A 20,453-nucleotide genomic window follows, 5' to 3' on the forward strand; every position below is an offset into this window, starting at 1 on the left:
ATACAAAACAGAAACTTTCATAGAGCTTTTGAAACTTTATACAGTAAAGCTGAAGGACCTGATATTTCTAGACAGAGAGAGACAGGAATTTAACAAGCCTAGAGTGTATAACTGTGATGTCTCACCTCGACATGCTCCTCTGTCCTGCTGTGGATGTCAAGAATAGCCGTGGAGTTTTCAGAAAGCATCTCGGTTTGTGAGAAATTGATTCGTATCTTCAGTGGAGACACTGTGTCTGCAATGCATCTCTAAAACAAAAACATAATTTGCTGTTAAACCGAAGCTGCCGGGATTGGCTGAAGCTGTGGTAGATGAAGCGTACCGGCATGAAGATGGGGAATCTGGTACAGGAGATCCCAGAATCCAGCAGGACGAACTTCTGCAGAGTCCTGGACGACGGATCACTCTGATCGAAGAATCCTCGATGGACTGTTCTCATCACATCAACATTCAGGTTCAGAGAAATATTCAGGTTCTTCTCGAGAGATCCTGAGAGAGATGAGAGGGTAAGACATGGAGGCCGTGCTCTTCGTGTGACAGAGACTCTGAGATGTCTTTGACGTTACCACTGCTACTGGTCCGCTCGTTCACCGTGAAACACGAAGTGAGATTAAACGCATTAAACGCTTTGTCACCCGGGCATTCAAAGTCGTTCAGACTGATTTCATTGGGACTGAAACTGAGCTCTGCAGATACAGACATCACTGGCCGAGCCCTGAGAAGAGAGAGAAAAGAGTAAATAGCTAATGGTGCCGTGAGACTAACTGGGGCTAGACAAACTTGACCAACTCAAACTGATAGTTAGTTTGCTCAAATCATTGCATTAATTCTCCAAACTAAAGGTTCAGTTACAAACTGGCTCTGTTTGAGTACAGTCACTTTAGTGGCCAGAGTTCATAAATGAGACCTCGTGTTTAGACTGTAAGAGAATCTTTCCATTATTTGTAAATGTGTTGTGAAATGTCCTACTTGAGCAGCACGATCCCTCCTTTAGCTCCGATCACGACATCTGTCAGATTATCATCGCTCATGTCCATCTGACCGGACAGAGACACTCCAAACTGCTGCAGACCGGGCAGAACCGAGCGCGCTGGGATCCGCTGAACACACACACACACACACACACACACACACACACACACACACACACACACACACACACACACACACACACATCTACTGTGCTAAAGCGGTTCATCATTGTACATGTTTATCCTGCCATGTCTGTCTGTTTATCTGAGAACATTCGGCTCGTCTGGGATTCTGGGTTAAACTGGGCACAGTGTTTGGGATTGAGGGAACTAACCCAAACTCTCACCTGAGGAGCTGGTTCTGTGTTTATTCCATGTGTCCGGTTGCCCAGGTAGATGTAGACGACTCCCTCCCCTTCGTTCTCAAGCGGCGCCCCGACTGCCACGTCTGACAAGCCGTCCCCATTCAGGTCCTTTAGTGAAGCCAGAGATGCAGCAAATCTGCCGGTGTTTGACTCGTTCAGTGTCTTCTGAAAATACTACAGAGAAAGAGAACAGAATCTTTATTCGTTTGCACATGACCAGCGCCAAACCAATGTATTTCCATGACTTTAATGCGGAAGTCCGTCACCGGGAACCTATTACAATGGCAATCCCCTCGGAGCAGGATTGGACTCCGTTCCTGGAGGGCCACTATCCACCGCTCCAACCCTAATCAAACACACCTGAACCAGCTCATCAATGTCTTCGGGATTTCTAGAACGCTACCGGCAGGAGAGTTTTTATCAGGGTTGGAGCTAAACTCTGCAGGACAGTTTCCCTCCAGGACCGAAGTTGCCCATCGCTGCACTGGTGATGACTAGCAACCTTCCAGTCACAGGCCCTGAACATTAACCACATGTGTTTCTGTACTTATAAATGGAGAATGTTGTGAATCTGTGCATACCTCCTCTGATAAAGCGTAGACGTACAGCCTCCCTTCTGCCCTCGGCTGAGATTGGTGAAATAACGGAGCTCCGACCAGAAGGAAATCTGAGTCTCCATCCGAGTCCACATCCAACAGACTCAGAGACGCACCAAAATACGAGCCAATCTGAGCCAAAAATGAATCAAAAGGAATGGAAAAGCATTCTAGCATATGATCTTTATACCCTATAAAGGTATATATGAAATATGAAATATGAAAACAACATGTTCCACTAACACTTCAAGTCACACAATACTTCCTGCCTTCATGTTGAACACTAGAAACTGAAGCGGTCTATGCAGAAATGATTTGACTCTTTTCCCTGTTTTATACACTGATGTACAGCCCATAATGTAAGTGAAATGCTTGTTATTACAGATAATTAAAACTTACGAATGCTAAAAATCATGTGAGGTCATCTGAATTTATAATATTCAGAATAACTTATTCAGTTAGTCCTATTTCTTTATTTATTAAAATAGCCTAGATGTAATACGTTAATGCTGTTAACTTTACTCAAATTTTAATTTTACAGCTGCTACAGTAAGTGGTAGCTAGGGCATTGCTAAGTGGTTGCTAACTAGCTCCTAGAGTGTTGCTAGGTGATTGCTTGGATGTTCTTGTAGGGTGTTTATAAGCGGTTTCTAGGGAGTTCCTAGAGCTTTGTAAGGATGTTTCTATGTGGTTACTTTGCCGTTGCTAGGGGTGGTTACTAGGGTGTTGCTAGAAAGGTACTTAGTGGTTGGTAGATGGTCGTTAAATTTTTTGAGATGGTTTTAATGGTTTTGCATTGAATGTAATGTGAAGGTTTTAAGTGGTTGCTTCATGCATAGGATTTGTAAAGCTCTGCTCTTGCTGATGGCGAGTGTTAATATCGTGTCAGAGGGCTTTTCTTTCACTAACTTGTTCTCCGGTGATGTTCCTCGTCACTGTCCATGTGCTTTCATTCTTGGTGAAGAGGGTCACCAGACCCTTGTGTTCGGCCCGCGGAGCCCCAGAGAACAGAAGAGAGACGCCGCCTCTCATTCCCAGAACAGTAGAGTAACCTGAACATCATCAGCATCATTACAACATGCACAGACACATCAGACAAGGAACAACCAACAGCTTCAACATACCCATGTACGAGTCTTTACTGACAGATGGATCCTTAATCTCAGTCTCTTTAAATCCAGATCCTGATCCTGTTACTTCATACAGAGATCCACGCCAGTCATTAGATCCAACCGAACCCACAATCGCAGAGTCCTGAAACAAACACAGCCGTCTCCGCTACAGTCTCAGCATATTACCTACAATTATCACCAGAGACTCTTAAAAACGGCTCTTCCCATCTGATTGGCTGCTTTACACAATTTCCAGGAGTTTGTGTGCACTGGTTTATATTTGCGACATCTGAGTGGTTAGTGGCATTGAGTCATTGAAAGATGTCCAGAGTTTTTGTTATTTATGTTTAGCAGCATATAAAGCAGATCAGTGGTGCTCTGGTTTTACTTCAGCACCTAGATTTTACATCAAGTGGGAAACCCAGTATTGATGAATGGAAAATAACATTATTCAAGAACTGCTATAAAGCCAGATCTGTTACCTTAAAGGGATAGTTCACTTTGAAATAAAATTTTGGTATGTTTTAGCTTACCTCAAGGGCATCCAAGATACAAGAAGTATTTATATCGTTTTTACCTCTTGTAACACAGCCACGTCCAAGTGATCTGAGGGCGCGAGCGCATCCTGGTGTGTGACGTGTATGCAGACTGGTGCATAGATGTATACACTAGATGTCGCCTTGGCTACGGCAGTTCGTTGAAACGAATGTCTTTAATGCGACATCTAGTGTATACATATCTATGCACCAGTCTGTGCACACGTCACACACCAGGATGCGCTCGCGCCCTCAGATCAGTTGGATGTGGCTGTGTTACAAGAGGTAAAAACTATATAAATACTGTTCGTTTTCTCACACAAACCGCTCGTTTCGTGTCTTAGGCCATCAATGTGTACTTACGATGGGGAATTGTTTAATTTGGACGATGGGGAATTGTTTTAATTTGGACTTCTCTGTGCGTGCTCTTTGAGACAGTGACCATAGACCTGCATGATATGACTGACAGACAAGAACGGTTTGACCTAAAAATATCAAAATTGAAACTACTGCGGAAAAAAAGACACCTACATCTTGGATGCCCTTGAGGTAAGCTAAAACATACCAAAATTTTATTTCAAACTGAACTATCCCTTTAAATTATCCGTTTATCTCTGTAAAGATGCTTTAAAACAATCTACATAATATATAAATGAAGATGACTTGACTTGACTTAATGTGTTGTACATTTGTATTTCTATTATATATGATATTTCTGACCTTGTGGTAGAGGACACTGAATCCACTCTGCGATAACTCTTTCTGTCTGTCTTTGCTGTGTGTGTCCTTTGACCCTGAAACCACAGAAGGAAAACTCTTAAAATCATCAGTGGATTCTTCATTAGCTGCTTTTATTTAAAAATAATACAGTATGTCCATTTTCTTTACGCTTGCATTTTACCTTCAATGTTGTAGATCTTTTTTTGTAGGTTGTCAAGAAGTCCTTCGAGTCCATTGTAGTCTTCAATGTAGAAGGTGTTGTTTGGTTTTGGTTCTGAAGCCAGCTGTCTGAGTGTGGTTAAGTTAACATGTCCCACCTGACAAACAAACGTCATTAAGTCTGACTGTGCAAAAACACTTTTTATAACATATGAATTGAAACAGCCCAATATGTAAAACATCATTTATTGAACTTGGATGTTTGTTCTTGAAAAATGGTAACACACTGTGATAAACCTGTGATAGATCAGTGCTTGTAGCACTTGTAATGTAAAGCTGAAGTGTGTCATTTCTGCACAACTAGAGACACCAAATTACACACATAATGACTGTTTCCGGACAGGTTTCTTAAACACTATCCTAGTTTGCCATTGGTCAGTCAATCAAATATTCCCGCCCCAAACTCACGTGTTTGTTTGAGAAGTTCACATGTCCGGCAGCTCAAACAAACCACAACCCTTAGGAATCAAACTACCAGTGACTGACTTATGACTCTGAACATGAAACTGACACACCACAAACTCTAAATGACATGCTTGAGCTTTAAAGAAACTCGCCCCAATGATGTAGCGGAGGATATTCAGCTCATCGCATCTGTTGAGGATAGATTCATCAATCGGTTCGCTGGGATCTCCATCTGTGATGATCACCAGGGCTTTCTGAGCGCTGAGATCGGCTCCAGATGACGTGCTATTCAGGAGATTCTTTCTGGTGATGTAATAAATCATAAATAATGACATAAACATTATATGATATAAACATTTGATCAGTCTCAACATGCCTCTTTTGTTTCTACACCAATCAAGATCAAGAGGGGATCGAGCTTTCTCCGTCGCAACCCCAAGACTGTGGAATGAATTGCCTCTTCATGTGAGATTGGCCCCCAGCCTTCCCGTTTTTAAATTGCGACTTAAAACACATTTTTATTCTTTGGCTTTTAATCCGGCATGAGAATTGTTGTAATTGTCTGGTGTTGTATCATGTCTATTTACTGTTTCATGGAAATGTAACACACTTTGGTCAACATGGTTGTTTTAAAATGTGCTTTAGAAATAAAGTTTGTATTGTATTGTATTGTACACCAATGTGAATTAAACACAGAACTCGGCAACTCTAGTAATTTCTGGGCTGATTTTGACTTTTGTTGTCGCATGTTTTCCCCACGAGCTCCCCGTACAGCTGTGGGACGTATATTTCACAACACTGTCGCAACACTTGCGGCGCCCTCCTCCCCCTTTCTCCCGCTGCTCATGTGCATTTGTTATGATCGGAGCAAGCCGATTTACCCGGTGGGTAATACATCAGACACATTATCATAGAACAGTGACATGTATATTTTGTATTCTGTTATCAACCATAAAGCAGTTCGTGTCTCTCGTTCTCGTTCTCGCTTCTCACGAGACTTCCAGTTTCTATCTTGCCGGGACGGTAGTCCCCAAGTTGCAAGGTTGGTTTTCCGCCTGGGAGCGCTGGGGGGAGCGGGGAAAGTCACCAATATCACCAGAACAGGTTGTTTAACTTCTAGACAGTTTTATTAAGTTAAAAAAGTTGCCAAGTTCTCCTTTAACTTCTAATTTATGCAACGACAAAAGTCCAACTCCAGTGTGTTTACCAGAAAGAGCCATCTTTGATTTTATATTATGTGAATTTCAAGAGTTTTTCTCTTAAAGTATAAATTCAGTGAACATTCATAAACATATGAAGGTTTCACTCACAAGACATAGTTGATTGCTCTGTATGTGTTTGTGAGAGCTTTCATGTGTGCCTCTTTCATGAGTTTGCCTTCAGCGGAGCCGTTCTGATAGTCGTTGAAGTCAAACACAGTTCTGGGAACTGTTGCAAACTGGACAGCAGCAAACTGACACACAGAAAGACAAACAACAAGCACACGTGCCGTAACATCATTAGCAAACTATAGACAATTACATGTCAATATTTCCACGTTAATAGTGGTGGATTGATTTACTTTTATGGATGAGTTTGAAAGTTTTTTCATAACATCTATAATGAATTTTTTGTTCTTTTCAAACTCTGGTGGTTTCATACTGCTGGATCCGTCAAAGAGAAACACCAGATTGACTTCTCTCTTCGTGCATTCTGCAGAAATAACACAAGATATGGAAACATCTGTTACGACAACTTCTTTTAGCAATCAAACCATAAATTATTGACAAGATGGCCAATAAATTAATATATTTCCCAAGTATTTACATAATGTCTTTAATCATGTCTTTAGTGTTTAATTGAGTTGTCAATAATCATCACACCAACTGAACTGTTACTAAGAACCCAACACATGGTTTACAGTATTAAAGACTGAAATAGTTAAACTGCATTCAGTGCTAAAAGTGTCGTAATTCGCTGGTTTCTGTGTCAGACTCGTCAGACCTTGGTAAGCGGCGGTGAAGTTTGAGACGGCCTGTAAACTGCTGTTGAACTGGTAGCAGACGCCGTTCAGATACGAGTTTCCGTCACACTCATGAGGAAGATACGGACTGCAGCTCTGAGAAAGAGACACAATATCTCAAACATCAGGAGGATCAAATCACACAAAAGATAATCTAGACCTAATTCCACATTTTAATATGAACATTAACAATTAAAAGAATTGTCCAAAAATTATAATTCTGTCATCATTTACTCTCGCTCTGTCAGGGGTTGCTGTGTGATAATCCAACGAACGAGATGCGTGATGCAGAATGAATGAATAGATGCTTTTAATGAACACCAAGAGATAAACGTACACCACACAACTAACATAACGTTAACACGAGACAATCAACTGAAGAAACTAAGAGCTTATATTCACAGATGATGATACCTAAAGAACGTCTCGGGTTACGACTGTAACCCTTGTTCCCTGAGGAGGGAACTCGCACTGCGTCGTTGATAACGACTCTTTGGGGACGCTCCCTTAGCATGCGTCTCTGAAGTATGAATGAAACTAATCCAATCCTGATTGGTGTTGTGTCGTGACGTAACATGTGACGGCATAACCAGATGTATAAAGTCACACCGGCACACAGACACATTAGCCTCGCGATGAAGCAAGCCGCTCACAGGCGTTTAAGGGGCGTGGCAAGACAACGCAGTGTCTCGTTCCCTCCTCAGGGAACAAGGGTTACAGTCGTAACCCGAGACGTTCCCTTTCGTAGGGAACTCGCACTGCGTCGTTGAAAACGACTCTTTGGGGAACGAATATGCGCCTCTAGTAGAATGAGCCCTTACGGCCAAAGGTGAAGGCAAATTGCGCACCTTGTAGGCTGAAGTAATAGCCTGAACAATCCAATTGCTCACAGTTTGTTTGGATGCCGGGAGCCCCTTTTTAGGTGACCCAAAACACACTAACAGTTGGTCCGACCTCCTCCAAGAAGAGGACCTCTCAAGGTAAACACTCAAGGCTCTAACCGGGCAGAGCAAGTGAAGCCTCTCCTCTTCTGCCGACACATGAGGTGGAGGATGAAAAGCTTGCAGGACCGTGGACCGTGCTACGTTAGAAGGCACTTTAGGCACGTAGCCAGGTCTCGGGTGCAAGATGGCCTTAACTCCGCCTAGGGCAAACTCCAAGCAGGCTGGCGTTACTGCCAGGGCTTGAAGATCTCCCACTCTCTTAAGAGAAGTAATAGCTAAAAGAAAGGCCATCTTGAATGTAAGGTCCTTGGGCGAAGCAGACTGAAGGGGTTCGAAGGGAGCCAGGGATAGCCCTTCGAGAACCACTGCCAGGTCCCAGGATGGAACCCTGGACCTGATTGTCGGTCTCATCATCCATGTACCACCGAGAAAACGTATGACCAGTTGGTGCCTCCCCAGAGGCCCATCACTCAGTGGTGCATGGAAAGCCGCAATGGCAGCCACGTACACCTTCAGTGTGGATGGGGAGAGACCCGCGGAGAAACGATCTTGGAGAAACTCCAGAACTGAAGCCACTGGGCAGTTAACTGGATCTAACTCATGTTCTCTACACCAAGTGGAAAAGACATTCCCCTTGAGGCCATATAATCTCCTAGTAGACGGAGCCCTAGAGCTAAGTATGGTTTCAACCACCCCAGCTGATAGTCCAGCATCTAGGTACTGAGCCCCCTCAGGGGCCATACCCACAATTTCCACAGCTCCGGCCGAGGGTGGAATATTGTTCCCACTGCCTGAGACAACAGATCCCTCCTCAGAGGAATCTGCCATGGCAGAGCTATCAGGAGTGAAATTATGTCTGAAAATCATACTCGGGCCGGCCACAACGGGGCAACCAGAAGAAGACTGATGCCCTCCTGACGGACCCTCTCCAGGACTCCCGGGAGCAGAGCAATCGGGGGAAAAGCGTACAGGCGAAGCCTCGGCCAGGCCTGTACCATGGCATCCAACCCCAGTGGGGCTGGATGAGTGAGGGAGAACCAAAGTGGACAGTGGGACGTCTCTCGAGACGCAAACAGATCCACTTCCATTGGTCTAAACCTCTGCCATATCAACTTCACCACCTCTGGGTGAAGTCTCCATTCCCCGGGCCTCAGCCCCTGCCTCGACAGGATGTCTGCTCCCTGATTCTGAACCTCTGGGATATATATCGCTCTGATAGATAATATTTTCCCCTGGGACCATAGAATAATCTGATGTGCCAGTCTGGATAGAACCCCCTTATCGGTTCAGATAAGCTACCACTGATGTATTGCCTGAACGTATCAGGACGTGGTAACCCTTGATGTCTGGGAGGAAGTTCCTCAGAGCCCTGAAAACAGCCAACATTTCTAGGCAATTTATATGCCAAGAAAGATGATGGTCCTGCCACAGACCCCTGGCAAAGCGGCCGTCCATGACCGCGCCCCAGCCAGTGAGGGAAGCGTCCGTCGAAACGGATTTCCGGCGACATGACGCTCCTAACACTGGCCCTTGGGACAGGAACCAAGGTTTCTTCCATATTGATAGGGAACGAAGGCATCTGCGCGTAACCCTGATTATACGGAATGGATTCCTCATGTGTAGAAGGCCCAAAGGAATTATGTTGGATGCCGCTGCCATGAGGCCCAGCAGTCTTTGAAATCGCTGTACAGTGATGGCCTGGCCTAGCTTTATCCCAGACACCATGGCCAGGATTGATTCGACACGCGCGGGAGACATATGTGCCCGCATCGTAACCGAATCCCATACCACGGCCAGAAACATCGTTTTCTGAGCTGGTTCCAACACGCTTTTCTTCGTGTTGAGCCTTAACCCCAGGTTCTGAATGTGGCCAAGGACGACATCTCGATGCCGAACTGCCATTTCCCGAGACTGGGCCAATATGAGCCAGTCGTCGATGTAATTCAGTATACGAATGCCCTGAAGCCTCAGTGGAGCCAGAGCTGCATCCATACACTTGGTGAACGTGCGGGGAGAGAGTGCAGCCCTCAGAGGTCCTACCATTTCGGTTAGGACCTCTTTCCCGAAGCCCTCTTCGCCTGAAGGACGGCCCTCAGGTCGCCCTTCTGGTTAGAGGACTTCGATTGAGAGCGTTTCCTCTGTTGCCAAGCTCCCGGAGGAGGGGCTCTAGAGGAAACGCTCTCTCTCTGTTCCTGGCGGTGGGAGCTAGTTGATGGCTGGGGCTGGCCATCTGAACCAGCCCTCCTAGACCCAGATTTTGAGCGGCGAGAGAGATACTGCTGGAACGCCGCTGATTGCTTTTTCGCCTCCTGAAACCTGTCGACGACAGTAGTGACTGCGTCGCCGAACAGGCCAGAAGGCGATAGCGGTGCGTCCAGCAGAAAAGCTTTATCCCTCTCTTTAATGCCTGACAGATGCATCTGACATCGAAGACATGATGCTGGATGACGGAGATGACTTGGAGCTGGGCTCAACCAGCGATGATTGAGATGACTTGGAGCTGGGCTAAACTAGCGATGATTGAGATGACTTGGAGCTGGGCTAAACTAGCGATGACTGAGACAACTTTGAGCTGGGCTAAACTAGCGATGACTGAGACGACTTTGAGCTGGGCTAAACTAGCGATGACTGAGACGACTTTGAGCTGGGCTAAACTAGCGATGATTGAGACGACTTGGAGCTGGGCTAAACTAGCGATGATTGAGATGACTTGGAGCTGGGCTAAACTAGCGATGACTGAGACAACTTTGAGCTGGGCTAAACTAGCGATGACTGAGATGACTTGGAGCTGGGCTAAACTAGCGATGACTGAGACGACTTTGAGCTGGGCTAAACTAGCGATGATTGAGACGACTTGGAGCTGGGCTAAACTAGCGAGGATTCTGTATAAAAATGTATAGGCCAGACAAGTAGTTTGTTAAGGCTTGGTTTGTAGGGAATTACAAACCTGCCCACATATATTCACATGGACATAACTATAGAATTAATTCTTGATGCGCACGTGAGCGCCATCAATGTTTCTCACAGGTTCAGTTTAAAGTCTGTGTAGAGAGAACGCTGTCGTCTTTAGCGGCCCCTAATTTAATAACTAATGATCGTTGCGACGGAAGTGAATCAATCAAAACTATCTTTAGCTGGAAAATATCTTGGATCTGGGCTTAAGTTGCGACTGTAGCAAATTAGCTCTACGAAATATTAAAAACCAATCATAACTTGTTATAATTGATTATGAATATTTGGATCAGTTAATCGGATAAACTTAATGTAGCTACATTAACATTACAACCAATTACTCAGTTCATCCTGTGTACCCTCAATATTGGTTATTAATTGATTAATAGAAATGTACATTTGCGGGGCATGGGAAATGTCTTTCTTACTTATACTACTAAGAGCAAGTGTTATTGTTGTTGTTAAACTTGTTATTTCCTTAGGAGGGAAAAACGGGTCCTTGGGGGTCTTCTAGTTCAGCATCATCTTCACATCAGGACTTCTCAGGAAGGACTCGCGAGAGTAAGAGAGCGTGAGAGTAAGAGAGCGGGTAAGAGAACGGAAGAGGAAGGCGGATCTTGTGATCAGTGATTTTAAAGCGTGAAGATGTCACAGCCTCTGGGGTCTTTGAGCCAATAAGAAGTGTTTCCTTAGGAGGGAAAATTTTACGACCCATTGTGTTCTAGGAGGCATTTGAATATGTCATTTCATTGGGTGTTTAAGAGAAGAATCTTCAAGATTCTTATAATACTAATGTGTCACAAAGTTAGCAAAATGTAATGTAAATTAACAAATGGGGGACGAAGTTTGGAGTTTATAGAGACCAAACGTGCCACGCATGATTTTGGTTAACCATAGTTTGCAAAATTTGAAACATTAACCCATTAGAGTTTACAAGAAAACATAAGCCAAACCACATAAAAGGAAAATCATGAGATGGGAAAATTAGATGCATGTTTATACATTTCTCAAGTGGTTATATATATATAGAGAGAGAATATATAGGATATATAGAATATACAGGGTTTATTTCTCCTTCTCAGTCAGAATTAAGTGAGTGTCACAACTCTCTGGAAACTCCTTTTGGGGTCGTAAAACTTGTGATCAGTCTGAATGTGTCCTGTAACTGGACACCGGGTTCTGCCAGTGGGTAAGCTTCATTTGTGATGTTAGTTTTGGGGGGAGTTTTATAGACCTTTGTTGGGAGAGAGAGTTTGCTGGATTATTCATTAAATATAATGAATTGTTAGTGCGTGTCTGATTGGTCCAGACGCTACACGACGAACCCCTAACCTAACCTAACCCTTTCCATAGTATTTTACTAACCCCTGCTCGCCACTGGCATATATACATGAAGGATGATAATCAAAGAAAAGAGAACAGATGAGAAATAATTACAAACCATGACAACTAATGAATAACTCGAAAAATACAGACAATGAAACCTATGAAAATAAACTACACAAGACAGAGAAACTAAACATGACCATGACACCCTCATGTTGTTTTAAACTTTAAACTTTCAAACTTCAAAAACAAAAGAAAAAGCACCATAAAAGTAAAATTGTGTGATGTTTGTGTGAGGAGCAGACTGAAGTTGTGTGTTTATTCAGTCATGATCTTCTTAAAGCATTATAACTCACTTTCGGTGCTGTTTGTTTTTGTTTACATGTGTATTTATTTATTGCACAAGTCATACATAAATGTTTAATCATTCATGCATTACTTGCATGACGTGCATGAACAACAAAAAAAGGAACAGGAAGAAGAAAATCTTATAGTACCTGTCGCAAATTACACGTTTGATCGTGTTTTTAAAAATATTGGTCCGGTTCCCACAACGCGCTGTCATCTGGTCCTCCACCAGCTGGGCGATCTTCTCCGCGGTGCCTGGAGGTGGCGCTGGATAGCCCTCAGTGGACGGCTCGATACTCCTCCGCCGCCTGGTGGACGGCTCAATACTATATGGTGGACGGCGACGGCTCCTCCGCGTTAGGGCAGTCGGCAGGAGTCCCCCGTTCGCTGCTCCTCCCCAGCGAGGCGGATGGCAGCAGGCTCTGGCCCACGGCGAACGCCACAACAGTCAGTCCGGGCAGATTGGTCACAACACTTGCCGACCTAGGCTTTTCCCAATCCATTTGTCATTGGATCAAAGACTTTCTGACAAATCGCCCTCAGACCGTCAGGCCCCGTCTGTCCTCCACCTTCACACTCAGCACAGGCGTCCCACAAGGTTGTGTGCTGAGTCCCCTATTTATGCTCTTTATACTTATGTATACACAAGCGTCAGCATCTGCGAACTCAGACGTGTGTAAGTACCGATCTTTTATACCACAATATAAGAATATGATTGAATATGAAACATAAATAATGCTCGAGTTCTTTTCTCGATAGTGGAAAAACGGACCCCCCCCCCCCCCCTCAAAAACTGCCATCAGAATTAATCTCGACCATACAGTGCAACGAGTTTGTGTTTCTTTTCTTTTTTTATCTAAAATTTGAAATCAGAAATCATCGGCGACTCTCTGCAATTATTTAACTCACGTTGTCTGAGTAGAGCGGATAACATCCTCACAGATCATCCCACCCTGGACACTGTCTGTTTGTCCAGTTGCCCTCTGGTAGGCGTCTCAGGGCTATTGCATCACGGACTAATGGACTTAAGAATAGCTTTTACCCCAGAGCTGAACGAGAACTCAACAACACTGCTAAACACTGAACTTTTGAGTACACCTTGAATAGTCACGATTCAATTGCACGAATCATAATTAGTTAGGGTCACCTTTTGTGTGTTTCGTTAAAGAAAGAAAGTCGTGTGGGTTTGAACGGACACGAGGGAGGTAAGTAATGACAGAAATAATTTCAGGGACTGTTTAAGAAGTTTTAGAGAGTTGTGAATGTCTCTCCTACAATCAGTTTGACCGTCAGTAAAAGCAGAGAACATTCCTGCAGTTTCCGTTCTTCACCGGACACAAGTACAGGAGAGACTGTGATCAGAAGTCAAACACTGAAGCGACTAATGAAGGAAGCTGTTGAACTTACAGTCAAGCGTCCGGCAGCATCAGACGACACAGCAGAAGACATGCCGAAGAACCGAACGCTCTCTGAGCCTGTCAATCAGGGGTGTCAATCAGGGGGGTGGAGGTGGGGTGGGGGGGGTGTTTGGAGGGGGGGGGGGGGGTTGGGGGGGGGGAGAGAGAGAGAGAGTATAACAACACAAGTCAGATGCAGATGATCAATGAAAGTCCATGACAGATAGTGTGTGTGTGTGTGTGTGTGTGTGTGTGTGTGTGTGTGTGTGTGTGTGTGTGTGTGTGTGTGTGTGTGTGTGTGTGTGTGTGACGGTGATACCTGGCCAGAGAAGAGGTGTGCAGGACTGCAGATCTACAGAACAACTGTACATCTCACCCGTCGAGTTTCCTTCTAATGGCGCTCCAACGATGATCCTGCCAAAAACACACTCACAATCAACCAGACCCTCAGAAAACACCCTAGCAACCATGTGGAACACCCTAGCAACCAGTCTGTGTGTGTGTGTGTGCGTGTGCGTGTGCGTGTGTGTGTGTGTGCGTGTGCGTGTGCGTGCGCGTGTGTGAGTGTGTGTGTGTGTGTGTGTGTGTGTGTGTGCGTGTGCGTGTGCGTGTGTGTGTGTGCGAGTGTGAGTGTGTGAGTGTGAGTGTGTGTGTGTGCGTGTGCGCGTGCGCGTGTGTGTGTGTGTGTGTGTGTGTGTGTGTGTGTGTGTGTGTGTGTGTGTGTGTGCGTGTGTGTGCGAGTGTGTGTGTGTGTGTGTCACTCACTGTTTCCTGTTTTCAAACTCAGACTGATAAACGCTGTAACCAAAGAAATCTTCTGCCGTGCCGTTAAATCTCAGTGGATGTTCAGTGTCGATATTGAAGGCCTCTGAGAGAGACGCTGGAGAAGCGAGACACACTGTTGACACATCAGGACACGTTGGTGAGACTTTTTCAGAAAGATTCACTCAAAAAGTTAAAAGCTAAAGTTTCTCTTACAAGAAACAGGCAAATGCTAAGTTTAAATATGCTCTCCGGTTCATTAAGAGGAAGGAAAATACAATGAGGTCGGACTCTCTGGCAAGGAAGCTGCAATATAATAGTCCTATTGATTTCTGGAAAGAAATCAAAAGAATGAATAATTGTAAAACATCGTTACCAACGAATATTGATGTGTTAATGGCTCTGAAGAAATGACTCAGCTGTGGCAGAAACATTACTATGAGCTGTTTAACTGTGTTAAAAGTAAGTATTTTACGATGGGTGACATTGATAGTAATGAAGATAACTGTTCTACCTCTAGAAATATATGATGCTATTATGATGCTAAAGGATAATAAGGCATGCGGTATGGACGAGATATCTGCGGAGCATTTGACATTTGCAAGTAGAAAACTCTGTCCCCTAACTGCTATTTGTTTTACTGGGCTGTTAGTCCATGGTACTTTACCGGACTCTACTTTATCTGTCACATTAGTGCCTATCGTCAAAGAAAACGCTGGTAAGATTAATAGCGTGGATAATTACAGGCCTGTAGCTTTAGCCAGTATTTTAAGTCTTGGAGAGGATTATACTGAATAGGCTGGAACATGTTGTCCTGACCTCTGACCATCAGTTTGGTTTCAAACCTAAACATGGCACTGATATGTGTATTTGTGCCCTAAAGGAGGTTTTAGATTTGTATAACAGGCATAATTCCACAATTGTTTGTGTTTTATTGATGCCTTTAAAGCCTTTGATCATGTAAATCATGAGAAGCTATTCTACAAACTGTACAACAGAGGGGATCCCAAATATCTAGTGAGAGTTGGTATGCTCATCAGTCAATGTGTGTGAAGTGGGGTAACTCTATGTCTGCCTCATTCAGTGTAAGTAATGGAGTTAGGCAGGGAAGCATTTTGTCCCCCGTTCTCTTTAATATTTATATGGATGACCTATCAAAGTTGTTGAACAGTTGTGGAAAAGTAGGGTTGGGGACGCCATTATCAACCATCTAATGTACGCGGATGACCTGGTCATTCTTTGTCCATATAGTGCTGGCCTTCAACAGCTACTAAGGGTATGTTCCCAATATGGCTTGGACTTTGATATTACGTTCAACTCTAAGAAGAGTAATATAATGATTGTTAGAAGCAGGGAGGACATAACTCTCATCTCCTGCTTTTTATCTGTCTGGTACTTTACTTAAAGTGTGTGATGAGGTCAAGTACTTAGGACACTATATAACTGATGACCTGTCTGATGATAGGGACATTCACAGTATTGTATGTTGTACGCACAAGCTAATATCCTGAATCGCAAATTTAGTATGTGTTCACTTTCTGTGAAGACCACACTTTTTAAAGCTTTTTGCACTCCGATGTACACTGCCCACTTGTGGCGGCGCTATAAAGAAAGCAGAAACTCAAGGTGGCATATAATGGTTTGAGGCTGCTGCTTAAATTGCCACGAGGGGGCAGTGTGAGCCAAATGTGTGTAAGTGTTCATGTCTTCACGTGTCCTGCTCATTGGCGGATCTAGGGGGTGGCCCCTTTGCCTAAACTTGGCCACTCCTTTGGCCACCCCTCTCACAACTGCTGTTTCGGTCTCTTTTTTTATTGTCAATAATTAAGTTTTTTAAACGCAGAACCGTCTCTTTAAGACCAAAAAAAAAAAAAAAAAAGTGAGACTCGCACTCCAACTGCACCTCAGCGCCAGCGCAAGTCAAACGAGTGCGGAAATGTGCAGGTGCCGAACGAGCTTCAGCAGAACAACAGACAGTGATATACGCATAGTAAATATAGAGTCAATAGCCCCTTTCACACAGAGATTCCGGAAAATACACGGATAAAGTGACCCGGGATTTGACCCGGGTTCGTTTGAAAATGGTTCATTCACACTGCCAGTGATTTGCCGGAATCAGAGAGCGCGTTCACACACAACCCGGGTATGTGCCGGATAGACGCGTGACGTTATGATGTGACGTATAAGGTGGCGAACGAACGATCTCAGCTTCGGCGCGGATTGCAAGGAGCTCTCGGGTCTCTGCTTCAGTCCAGTTTGCAGACATCTTTTCGTTCTTTCTTGTATCGATGACGAACACAAACTTTCTTCTAACAGAGTAACAGAGTCGCACGATAACTACGTCATTGCGAAGGCTCGTGCATCATCACTACGACACACCCCTTACGGCATTTGTCCTGGCTTTTGTTCACACAGCGCGCGTTCCGGGTCTGAACACGGCAATGTTACTAGGTCCCCAACCCGGCATCGATCCCGGCATTAAACCCGGGTCGTGTTTGCGTTCACACAGAAGGCGTTCCGGCAATTTGCCGGCAATTTGCCGGGTTCAAAGTGCTGTGTGAATGGGGCTTATGTTTCTCAACTGGTGGGTTGCAAGACCGTCGCTAGTGTGCAGTCAAAGAAACAACAAGCGTAAATCTTTGTTTTTCTGATGCCATTTTTATTTTGAAAGATGTGTGTGACAGCTGGTGACACTTCTGTCAGATGCTGAGAAAAGCGGCGCGCGTTGTCCCACATCAGTTGGCTATCTTCGGTAAGATGAGATGTTGTCAGGCCAAATGTCAGTAAAACTAACTTTGCTGTCCTCTCCGCCGTTGTACTGTGCTCGCGGTGCGCAAATGCAGCGTGTTTTGACGTCAATTGACTCGTGAAATAATCAAAAAGGCGATTAAAGCTGTGTCAAAACTGCATGCATTCATCATGTATTTGTTATGCGTCACATCTGTCTGTGACTAAAATAATCTGCTATGTGAGATCACAATATAAGGCAAGAACTGATGTCACTTTTAAATGTAGCCTACAAATAAATGTGAGCACTGCATTTGTACTAGCTGGCGTTAATTTGTAAAGAGGACAAAAATGTATAATTTTTAAACCCATAAAATAACTAATTTTACATTCTGGCATTTATGTGCTGTTGACTAACGCCTTGTTCACATTATTGCACATGGGGATTCAAAAGAGACATTTTTTTCCTTTTTAATTTAGGTAGCCTATGATAGAACTGTTGCAATTATTTATTTTGACAACTAATATAGAAAAGTTAAACATGCAGTGTTAACTTTTTCAGTTGCAATTTTTATTTTACAAACTCAGAATTGGTTGAAGAATTCAATGATTATATCAAATTAACTGAAGGTTGATTAATCTTTGAGCTACAGTAGTATCTGCATGTCTCATTCATGAAGGTGCAACAATGTAGAACAAGCTATTGGGTGTTTTGAGAACCAGAAGCAAGCTAACTGAGCAAGTTAAACTTTAGGTATAGTGTGTGCCCCTTTATTAATATGCCTGGAGGTGGTGAATAATAATAATAAAAAAGATAAAAATTCACTCAGTATTCCATGATTCCTAATTCACTACTATCTCAATTACAATTAAGTATAAATTAACTGTATTCAGTTGTGTAGGCACTAAAACAGTCCAATACTTATAGTCAAACTCATTTTTAAATTAAAATAATAAAAATGTCTGTGCCACCCCAGACTGTTTGCTGGCCCTTGCCTGGCCACCCCCATGAAAACATCCTGGCTCTGCCACGTGTCCTGCTGTCCTCAGGAATCTCCTGTACAGATGTGTAGACTAGCAGTCGTATAACAGCATCATCGCAACACTAGTGAACCCTGCATTGAGTGCAGGCTCACTTCGGGATTGTGGAATCACTGGCGTTTTAGTCTATATGCTAATATTTGAACACTCTTTTTGTGTATTGTGGAATTTTGACTGTGTAGTCATTTTTTACAATTCTTTATTTTTATTTTTCTAATTGTATGTGCTTTATCTTGTATAGTGCTATGGACCAATTTATATGTATGTCCTGAATAAAGAAATGATGATGATGATGATGATGATGATGTATCAACGTGTATATATATTGATATTTATTTCAGGAATGTCCAACATTTTTAAAATTTATATTTATACATATAATCATATATAACTGAGCCTTGCAAACAAATATGTTGTAGTGCATAAATAAATAAATAAATAAACAAACAGAAAACCGTAAATAAATATGAAACTTATAAATTAGTGTATTTATGTAGTGAAATATATTCAATAAATGCATTAAAAGCCACTCTATGTTTTATCATTGGGTCACCTAACCACCTTCCATCAGAAACTGTGCTAGAAAGCTAGCTAATGCTTACTTGAGGTGATTTTTTCATGTTTTGTTCAAATATTTTGTTTTTACCACCTAGTTATACTGCAATAAGTGCAAAACAAATTATTTGATAGACATAAATATGTTAATGTGGACCCCACAAGCTATGACTTAAAAATATAATAATAATATAATTATATTAGTTATAAATAACATAGCCTATGCTCTCAAACTACAGACTTCACTATTCATCTATCATACATCACTGAGATATCCTGCAGAACAATATTCTCTTAAACACTGGAAGTTATAGCACTTATCATGCAATCCTCTTCTCTTCAAACTCGCCGCTGACCCGCTTCTCCGTGGAGATTTGTGGATCCCCGTTGACATGGGAACAGTAAATCTTGACTTTCTCTAATGGTTATTTTGGGGGAAACAGGTGGGGTTTGGGGGGGGGGGGTTCCTCCGCTCTACCCTAAACTCGCAATTGTGAGATAAAAAGTCGCAGTTATTTTTAAAATGTTTTGTTCTGTGGCGGAAACAAGCTTCAGATTATTACTGGACAGAGATGACAAATATAGCGACCTCAATAATGGACGTTCTAACACACACTTCTTTAGATGTCTGCAAGCTTTAGTTTTAGTTTCGATATCTCTCAGCAGCTCAGAAGAGTTTATACAAGAGCTGCCAGTACGACTGAATCTCTCCCGGTGTGTGTCTTTACTCGGTGTAAAAACAGTGCAAAATCAGTGTTATACACTCACTATACCGCTCGTTTCTCGAGTAAACACTCGTGCGCTTCACAGAACGGGCTCTAGAAAACAATGACTGAAGACTGACACAAACACTACAAGAAAACTGTAGCATTATTAACTTTACGGATGAGATATCTTATAAACCTCTCACCCCAAATGAAGAGAATCCAGCTGTGCGTCTCCATCCTGATGTTTCTGAGCCGGTCTGTGGAGATCCTGTTTTATTCCCACGGTCACTCCTTTTGGATCAGAGCCAGAACTATGAAGATATTTGTGGTCCAAATCAATCTAATTTTAGTTCACGCTCCTCGTTTCTCGGCAGGTTTAATTGATTATTTCAAAAAAGGTGAATAAAGTTCCAGCGCGACCTTGAACTACAATTGTCTATCGTTTCGTAAAGTTCATAATGTTTTTAGTAGTTTGCACGTTTTGTGCATTCGTCAATGACTGTGTTATGAATGCATCAATATGCTATAATAACATTATTCTATTTGTGTTTCAGGGAAACCGGAGATCTGACTGCACTGTTTCAACTGGTTTATTCGGCACACTGCAACAACAACAAACCCAACAGCAGAGGTTATGCCTCCTCGGGTCCACAACACCCTGCTGGAGCTCAGCTCCGTCTCCTTCAGCACCAAATATACATTTTGTTGAGTGTACACTCTTAAAAGTTTCTATAGGCGCTTCGTATTTGGAACCCCTAAAAGGTTCTA

At 43.2% G+C, this 20,453-nt stretch overlaps 1 protein-coding gene across 1 annotated transcript in view; it reads right to left on the minus strand.

Annotated features, from left to right (window-relative positions):
- LOC306999955 (integrin alpha-L-like) overlaps positions 1-19,966 on the minus strand; it is a 25,824-nt gene extending 5,858 nt beyond the window's left edge. Inside the window, exons 1-18 of the mRNA XM_079615096.1 lie at positions 19,889-19,966; positions 14,659-14,791; positions 14,213-14,307; positions 13,904-13,971; positions 6,908-7,022; positions 6,486-6,616; positions 6,235-6,377; positions 5,077-5,227; positions 4,482-4,617; positions 4,301-4,374; positions 3,057-3,186; positions 2,842-2,984; positions 1,918-2,064; positions 1,319-1,510; positions 970-1,100; positions 567-715; positions 323-489; positions 126-248 (exon numbers count right to left, since the gene is read on the minus strand). Coding sequence (XP_079471222.1) covers positions 126-248; positions 323-489; positions 567-715; positions 970-1,100; positions 1,319-1,510; positions 1,918-2,064; positions 2,842-2,984; positions 3,057-3,186; positions 4,301-4,374; positions 4,482-4,617; positions 5,077-5,227; positions 6,235-6,377; positions 6,486-6,616; positions 6,908-7,022; positions 13,904-13,971; positions 14,213-14,307; positions 14,659-14,791; positions 19,889-19,922 — 2,262 coding nt within the window. The 5' untranslated portion in view covers positions 19,923-19,966. The remainder of the gene's footprint in view (positions 1-125; positions 249-322; positions 490-566; positions 716-969; positions 1,101-1,318; positions 1,511-1,917; positions 2,065-2,841; positions 2,985-3,056; positions 3,187-4,300; positions 4,375-4,481; positions 4,618-5,076; positions 5,228-6,234; positions 6,378-6,485; positions 6,617-6,907; positions 7,023-13,903; positions 13,972-14,212; positions 14,308-14,658; positions 14,792-19,888) is intronic.
- Between the last annotated feature and the right edge of the window lie 487 nt (positions 19,967-20,453).

Source organism: Phoxinus phoxinus, assembly GCF_949152265.1.
Source record: "Phoxinus phoxinus genome assembly, chromosome: 6".
Lineage (NCBI taxonomy): Eukaryota > Metazoa > Chordata > Actinopteri > Cypriniformes > Leuciscidae > Phoxinus > Phoxinus phoxinus.